At 33.3% G+C, this 9,218-nt stretch overlaps 1 protein-coding gene across 1 annotated transcript; it reads left to right on the top strand.

Moving 5' to 3' along the window:
• Nucleotides 1–5,006: 5,006 nt before the first annotated feature.
• Nucleotides 5,007–5,500, top strand: LOC120770274 (chymotrypsin inhibitor-like). Its single transcript, XM_040097588.1, has 2 exons — nucleotides 5,007–5,127; nucleotides 5,199–5,500. Exons 1-2 carry the CDS (start codon nucleotides 5,052–5,054, stop codon nucleotides 5,378–5,380), a joined length of 258 nt encoding a protein of 85 aa, XP_039953522.1. The 5' UTR covers nucleotides 5,007–5,051; the 3' UTR covers nucleotides 5,381–5,500.
• Nucleotides 5,501–9,218: the final 3,718 nt, after the last annotated feature.

Below are 9,218 nucleotides of genomic sequence, written 5' to 3' on the forward strand. Positions count from 1 at the left end.
TTTCTTTGATTCCTTTTGGCCATGAAAAATTTAAAATTTTCGGTTTATTTGAATAAATGGATTGATTAGAACTTGAGAAGGCGAGACGATCGCAACGACGAACGAAAAAAGTGTTTTCTAAAAAAACTCGTTTAAAGCTTTAAGTAAAGACTAAACTTGCCAACACTAAAATAATTAAAACTTGAAGCTATTTGAATTTTGAATCTTTTCCTCATTTTAGGGAAACATTTTGGACATCAAAATAAATAAAATCGCTCTAGCAAACAGAGACTCGTACAGTGTGCTTATAAAAGTATGACCAGTTTTATTTACTACTTTGTTATTTTACCGCTATTCTGGTCTACTATTCAAATATACATGCAAACAGCATCTGAGAATTGAACTATATTCAACCATTTCTAATTCGTTTGTTGATTTATTCAAATAAAAGAACGCAAATTGAACTTTTTTGTATTGTTTAGTTTTTCTTACTCCTTCCTAGAAGTTTTTGCTTTAAAATAATCAAATTAAAATTTTGATTTAGCCCTTCTTTGAAAGAATTGGTCAGAACAATGATGCTGAAAGATATAGATATTTACAGCTTAATAAAATCAAAGAAACACTAGCTTCTTCAAATTCAACATGATCTAGTTTACCAAAAGCTAAGTTTTCCATCCCAGAAATAGCAGACTAAATAAAACACAAATATTATTTTTCCCGCTGGATTTTACCCATAATTCAATGGCCGCATGCTGTCTATCTGTGATTGAGTGTAATGAATTCGCTTTTTGTTTTGTTGTTATTTTAATGTGTCAAAATATGTGTCATCATAGTTTCACCATCAACAACATAGTTGAACTTCAAAGCTCTTATGTGTCCGTTGTTTTTGTTATCTTCATTGTCACCAGCTTTTGTAGCGAGACAACGCCTTCTTTGCTCCTAGAATTTTGCATCTTTTTTATTATTATTATTTTTTTACTATTTTCCTTTTTTGGCATTTTGTTAACTTGCTTGTTTTTACATTGAAATATATTCTCTTCAAAGCAAAGTTTAGTTTTATTTTATACTTTCATATACAATTTTATGAAGTAAAAGTAAAAATTGTAGAATATTTGAAACTCGTTTTAGATTTGAAATTATGAAGCCAAAATTAGAGGCGGGTGATTTTGTGCTTAAAATAAAGCAGTTAAGAATCAAATTTAAAAGTGAGCTCTGTTATAGAGAAAGTTGAGGTATTTGTAATCAAATATAGTATTTCTATAAATTCTTTCAGTATGGTCCTAAATTTATAAATATTGGGAAAGATTTTTCTTAAATTATATTGTCTAGATTATTTTTTGGTAGGCTAAGTTATGTCTAAAAATCTTGTTTTAGTGTAGTCTTCCGCCAGCCCAAATTGCTAAGCCAGGAAGGCAGGTAGTGTTGATGTCTGACGATGCGTCCAGGCTTTTGGGAATCCCATTGTGAAACCATTAGAAGAACTAAAATCTCAAAACGGCACTAATATTATGTTCTAACTGAACCACCCTGTGCTCTTTATGAAGTTAATCAGTATAAAATTTTTTATATGGACAACTTTCGAGGCATCGCCAAGAAACTCTCTACCTCTAGCTGTTATTCTTTTCCTAAACAGGGTTCTGCATTCATTTCTTTTCATATCTCTTGCTAGCTTCTGGAATAATCGTTGTATAGGATCTCTAGTGTTAAATATCTATAGTCTAATTATAAGGCGGTGCCAATTCTCGATAGTTCTACTGATTCACAATTACCAAGAGTATCACTGTGAACTGGAACCAATTGCAGGTTTATCGTATAATAAGAAGTTAAATCCACTAATAGATCAAGACATTCCTTTTTCCATAAAACCCTAAGAGTTGCTTGGTTATATGTGTGTATAAATAAATTTCTTACTGTAAGTGTCCTCTTTGTAGAACTAGAACACTTCCCTTAATTGCTGTGATCTCCGTTTGAAGACACTGCTGTGGTCTGGTAGTCAGTCGGTGATTTTGTTATCTAATTTTGCTGAAAAAGTTTCACGATATAGATACTTCTTGCTATGTCCACATTACCGATTATCCCACACCTAGAAATGGTTAGGTCTTAGGGTGGAGAAAAAATCGATAGATCTCATTAGAATAGATCACATATTAAACCATACCATTACCCATAAACTACTAAAAGTGGTTCATCTGGACTTCATAGATCGACGAAGCGTTCTGAGCTTACAACAAATGTATTAAGACGGTAAATATAAATCTAAACAACTTCGGTCCTACGGGATTATTAAATCACTTTCTGGTAAAAGCCGGTCAGTAGAGGATGAAAAGGCTAACCCAATTGCGAAACTTTCTCTGGCCACTCATTTTTGATGCGTTTTCTATCAAATTGTCACAGAACTCTCAGAAGTAATTGTCAATCCTTCTGAAGTAGTAATTGCCTTTGGAAAACAAAAGTTTAGCTAAAGTTCTTTCTATTTAATAAACGATAATATTATTATTCTAATCTAAATGTGAACTTGACACAGAATTTAATCAACCATATGGCCGCCATGCGACACACTTTGCTTTCGGAATAATGTAATCTTCCCTGTTATCAAATAAAAAACCCGTGTTTGCATGAAAACACAGCATCAGCTATGGTCGGAAGGAGATAAGCGATTGGGCGCATCATCGCAACAAATTTCAATATGAGATAAGTACAAAAATAACAATAATAAACACGAGCGGACGATTACGTATGCGTAACTCTATAAAAATAAGTATAACTGTATAGTTTACATATGTATGTTTGTCATTTGAGTTAAAATTTTTGCCAGCTTTGCGAAAAGATTAAGTTTTGTTTTCATGAACAGCCTACATTTTTGAAAGGCCTGTTATTTAACAAAAAAATGTCAGTTTATTTAAACGCTTATCAACTGGTTTGATAAAATACTCGTACGTTTGTACAAATCTCTATATTAAATACTAAAGTATTCTCTACTTAATTCTCTTCTTAATTGATTCACTCTCTTACCAGCCACATTATTGCATCTAAAAAGTATATTGCTCTCCATAACGGATTTTGCTTTTGTTGTTCGAAATCCTAACGTGTTAATTATTTCTTAACGGAACATCTGTTTTTATGTCGTTTTTTTATTGTTTTTATTGGTTATTTGAATGAAATGTTTTGCTAACCATTAAAAATAATAAAAAAAATCATATTAACGTCATATTAACTGATTAACCGGCTAATTAAACCAAAAAGTAACCAATTTTCGAGGTGCTATTGAGAGAGTTATACAGTAGTCGAGTATGTCCGCATATATTTCAATTTTAACGATTTGTAATTCTCATGTGGTATTGGCATTGAAACGAAAGGGAAACCCCTTAAAAAATCAGAAAAATCTCGTAAATGGATGTTAAAATTATATGGAGTTGCTTAATTGTGTTTATACAACTATTTTGTTGTATTCTCGGCTATGTACGAAACAATTAGAGGAAACTAAGCACTCTGTGCTAATGATTATTGCAAATATGTATGTTCCGTATTGCGGGCGTTAAATATAGAAACATTAGGGTGTGTGGTCTATAGTAATCTTTTTGGATTTTCGTAATTCTAACAGAAATTGAATTCAGGCATAAACACGACACAAATTTTTGTTGACGAATTATGGAAATATATTTATTTATTAACTGAGCCGGACTGACAAAAAATTAACTAAGTTTCACTTATTTTAACATAAAGTAAAAAATCACCTTGAAAATAGGCTTCTGAGCTAATACAAACTTACTAACGCTTAATCCTATTTTCTATACACTTCATTAAAGCCTCAGCTGGAAAGATGTTCAGTGCTTTCTTCGTATCTTTTTTCGGTTTGGCATTATTTTTGGAACGATAGATCCAAGATTGTTGGACCGATTTCACCTCATATTTATAGATCCAAGTCTCGTCACCACTACTGATGGGTTTGATGATTGTACATGGGATCTTAACTGCGTTGTTACCCCTCTCTTTTGCGATCTCTAGGTCGTTTTTGAAAATGATTCAGGTCTTTTGGTAACATTGCCCGTTTCATAGCCAAAATGTTAACCAAAATATTAACGAAAATAATAACCAAAGTATTAACCAAAATATTTACCAAAATATTTAACAAAATATTTACCAAAATATTAACCAAAACATTAACCAAAACATTAACCAAAATATTAACCAAAACATTATCAAAAATATGTTGAGTCAATCCATAAGAGATGTTGAGATCCTCTGAGACCTCTCTGATGCCAGCATAACGATTTTCAAGTACTGTTTCATAAAATTTTTCGATGTTATCCTGATTAACCGAAATTGTTAAGAGACTCGCAAGAGGCAAGCTTTTATTGTCTCCATGACTTTCACTGAATGTTTAACTTACTACTCAAATACTTATGTTCGCGATAACAGAGGCTCCCCAAAACACGTCTATAACATCTCCAACGATGTCAAAACCGTGATTACATTGGACATACAAAATTTCAAGGATTTTTAACCGTTGTAAAAATTGCCAGACAAACTTTTCGCGCCAAAAACAAACAGCTGCCTAACACACACTAATTGACACATGGAGATTAAACTTCAAACGGGTATAAAAAAGGTTGTAGAAATCTGGAAAAACAAATAATTTAACGTTCGCCGTTTCAATCCTAGTCATATTTGGTAGGCGTCTGTAAGAAAAGAAAAAAAAATTACCGGACTCTGCTTTTATATGGCTACGAACTATCGATTCGGCAGCATTTCTTAAAATTATTTGGGGAATTCTTATGTCATAACAACGTTATTGTTGTTGTAAAATAATGAACACTCAAAATGTGCTAATTCGCAAAATCAGCCACAGCAGATAAAGCAGCACTGAAAAACTAAAGATAATGCATGGCACATGTTCGAATAATGAATATATTATAATATATGAATAATTGGCAGATAATTCCAACTTATCTGTCAGTAATTTGTCTGTTTGAATATTTATAAATAAATACAAGCGCATTGAAACCACCGCTTAAACAATTGTCTTTCTTAACTTGTTCAATCAACTACTAAATTTCAGATTCGTTTTTAAAATGAATACAAAATTCTGTGTGCTGGTTTTGCTCGTTGTTTGCATTGCTAGTTTTGTGTCGGCGAAGCCACAAGGAGGTGAGTTTCGATTAAATAAAGTAGTGAAAGTGTTGAAGCCGTGGAAGCCTAATATTACTTTGTTTCCTTAGACCTTAAAGCCTCTACCGACTGTGGGGAAAATGAAGAATACACAACCTGCGGCAACGTCTGCCCAAAGAGATGCGTAGGAGGCCTTCCTTTCTGCTCACTGCGCTGCTTCATTGGTTGTCGTTGTAAGAGTGGTTATGTGTTGAATAAAGAGAACAAATGTGTGCTTCAAGAGGATTGCTAAGTGATAAATGTTGATGAGAATAATTATGTAATATTTTGAAAAAAAAAAAAAAATTATTATTTTTTTATTGTTGAATTTTCACTGTTTTAATTTTGTGCTGTCTGCCAGCTGTAATAAATACTGTGAAGCAATTATTATGAATACTAAATACTTAAAAATATATATTTTACAACTGGTGATTAAGATAGAAGCATGAATTATGTTTTCTTGTTATTGTGGTTGTCATATTGTATTTCCGATACCTGTGAATGAATACTTTAAGAAGTTTATTGAGGTGTTCACTATTAACAGTTTATTTGTCATGTCTTATCGGAAGCGGAAGTTATGTGTAAAGCTCAAATGAATTTTTTTTAGAATAGTATGAGTTCATGTGTGATCGTAAGTTATGGCTAAGTATTTTCTTTTTGCCTTGTCAAGCTTGCTTCTATTTAGAAAATATATTGAATTAGCTTATTCTGCTAGACCCACTGAGGTCCAAATTCAAGATGGTAGAAAAGAAGTGTTAGAAAAGCATGCAATATCTGGCAATTTGTTCAGTTGTTACACTCACTCCTTGTTTTGAAAACTTATCAAGTATCGTTTCACAACCAAAAGCGTTCGCGTTCTTAACACTTTTTTTTTGAATAAAACGTGGATAAATTTTTGTAGGTATTATTTTATTGGGCTTAAATGAAGTGATGTCTAACTGTTGTTCAGATATTGAACCAAAATATTCTCAAAATTCACAACTCTGTTAATATGCTGGAATAATTCATAATTGCAAGCCTACATTCATGTTCCGAGAAAGGCTACAACACTTGACTAAAAATTCATTTCCTGTTTTCGTTTCCTAGAAGAATTTTAAGCAACAGTTATTTTTTAGGCGTGGATGTATTTAGTTTTCGATGAAGTCAACCTTTTTTCGGAGATAGTCTTTTTGACAACAGTTGTACTCAGTTTGTTTTGCCATTTCATTTTGAAGTATGTCTGCTCCCGAACAACGGTTGAAAATGGTGCGAACTTATTGCCAAAATTATGACTCCGCCTAATATTCTGTCGATATAATTTCCCAGCAGAATCAGTAATTCGAATAACCATAAATCATGTATCGGTTCATACCACGTTGCATCAAAGACGATACTCCTTATGATACCCTGTTTATCGCAGAAGACCCGAATGAATCCATTCGCCATGCGCCCAACAATTGGAACAGTAACCATCCGCTTTATGAAAGATTTTTCAGAAGGGTCTTAGTTTGCGGATTTACAATATCCAACTCGTGCAGGAATTGAAGCTGAACGACCATCAAGCACATCGCAAGGTGTATGGGACCACAACGAGATGGCCACCGATCCCGATTTTCACTAGATTGTTCAGTGACGAAGCTCACTTTTGGTTGAATAAGTGCGTTAATGGGAAAAAAATTGTCTTATTTGGAGTGATGGAAAATCCGCAAGCCATTGTTGAGATGCCGTCAAATCTTCGAAAAGTCACTTTTTTGTGTGCTCTCTGCGCATATTTCTCCTATTCCATAAATGAAGCCGGCTATAATGATACAGTCAAATGAGAACGCTATAGAGCTATTATTATTGACTTTTTCGTGGTTCAATTGGAGGACATTGTTGTGGACGACTTTTGCTTTTAAAAGACGGTGCTATATGCCATAAATCCAATTAAACAATCAAATTGTTGAAAACTTTTGGTGAGCGCACTATCCCGCGTCTTGAGCCTGTGGCGTGACCTCCAAGGTCAAGAGTTTTAACACAACGGTACTCTTTTTGTATGGCTGTGTGAAGTCACTTGTCTACGCAGATTGGCCCAAAATGATTGACCACTTGAAAGAGCATATCTTGTTGCATTTACTAATAGTATTCTCGCCTCGTAGTAATAATACGTACATATGTATATATATAATTTTAATAATTAACAGAAAAATTTTCTTTATTTTTTAACTGAAATGCAGCTGTAACAATTTTGAGCTTCTTAGAATTTGTTGTGTATATATACTGAGCAAATAATTTTAATCAATAATCGCTTAAACTTATTTAGACAAATAAGAATCGGCTAATTTCAGGTGCAGTCGAACTTCGGCAACGCTTGCTGTTAATTAAAATGATTCATAATTAAAGGCAGACGTGTCGGCGTTGTATTTGCGACGGAAGCCGCAAACGGCACGTTCGGAGGAGCCATGAAAGTTTAAACGAGCTTTTCTCAAAATTATATTTTTGCAACTACCGTAAACACAACTTACCTAATTAGAACTAGAAGAATTTAGAATTAGTATATATATTTTCAAAGAAAATTATAGTAGAATGAAACTCAATGGAAAAAGAAGATAATTTAGATTAAAATGAAATAGAATTAACATAGGTACGATCTGCTATCGAAAAGAGGTAAGGAAGGGTGTGATTAAAATTTTAAGCATTTAAATTATTTATCTCGATTTCCGGCGAAACTGGAAGTCCTATAGAAAAAAATTTTATATCAAAGTTATAGGTAATAAAAAGTTGTATAAATTTGGTAGTAACAGCTTTTTCACATAACCTCAAAATTTATGTGAAAAATTCTAGTGATAAAATTTTTGGGGTTTTTTGTACCCTGAGTTGGATATATTCCGTTCGCTACAATACTACTGTGATCAAATTGAAAGGTGAATTTCGAATCGGTATTTTTTTCTGTAAGTTGGTAGTACTTTTGGTGACATCTATGCTAAATTTCATATCAAAATATTCATTAGTATTTGGGATACGCATTGTTTTGTGAAGTTCTAAAAGCGAATTCTTCGATTTTTACTATTCTGAATTTATTGAACAAAGAAGCGCCATAATGCAACATCTCATACTCCAGTGGTTATTCGTGACTATTTCGCCACATTTTCAACTAATATCGTACCGGAACCACCACATTCGCCTGATTTTCCTTCGTGTAACTTCTGGCCATTCAGCAAATTCACATGACCACTCCGAGGACACCGTTTCAACTCAATTGAAGATATAAAAGCTGAATCGAAGAAGGCTCTGCTGGCCATCATGTCGGAGGATTTCAAGTGCTATGATGACTGGAAAATTCGTTGGCATAGGAGTATTGCAACGGGAGGGGATTACTTTGAAGAAAATGAAATGGACAAAATTCACCTTTCAATTTGATCACAGTATGTAGTATTTGGAACACCCAAAAGGAAAGGTCGGAGACCGTAAAAGTATTGTACTATATATAAATGATCAAGTGGCGACCCGAGTCATCTGTCCGTCTGTATATACGCAAAATATTTACGCGGTTTTTGAGATATCGATATTAAATTTTGCAAATGTTCTGTTTACCCCTAGAAGCTGCTTATATGCCAGAACCAGACGAAATTGAACATCAAAAGCAAAAAACTCATTTCTTTATTTTACAAGATATGTTAAAAAAAATTGGCATGAATAAATGTGCAATTCGCTACCAAAAAGTTGTTCAAACCCGACCACAAAAAAATCCTATAATCTATGAAAATCAAGCCAGAATAAACTTTACCTCATACACTAAAAACAACGCTACCACCCTAGCATGAGTATTTGCGCAATACTCTCATCTAAGAATATATTTATAAATATATATAGGCGTATGTGTACAAACAGTCAATATGAAAAGTAAATATTTTAGAACTCTGTTCGTAACTCGTTCGTTTCGTCGATTATGTATAAATAAAAGTGCGAGAAATCTGTTGCTAAAACAAGTGTTTCTCAGCTCGTTCAGTCAACCAGTAACAAATTCCCAATCGCTTATAAAATGAATACAAAGTTCTGTTTGTTGTTTTTGCTCGTTGTATGCGCTGCTGGTTTTGTGTCCGCGAAGCCACAAGGAGGTGAGTTGTGATTCA

Source organism: Bactrocera tryoni, chromosome 3 (assembly GCF_016617805.1).
Source record: "Bactrocera tryoni isolate S06 chromosome 3, CSIRO_BtryS06_freeze2, whole genome shotgun sequence".
In the NCBI taxonomy this organism is placed as follows: Eukaryota; Metazoa; Arthropoda; class Insecta; order Diptera; family Tephritidae; genus Bactrocera; species Bactrocera tryoni.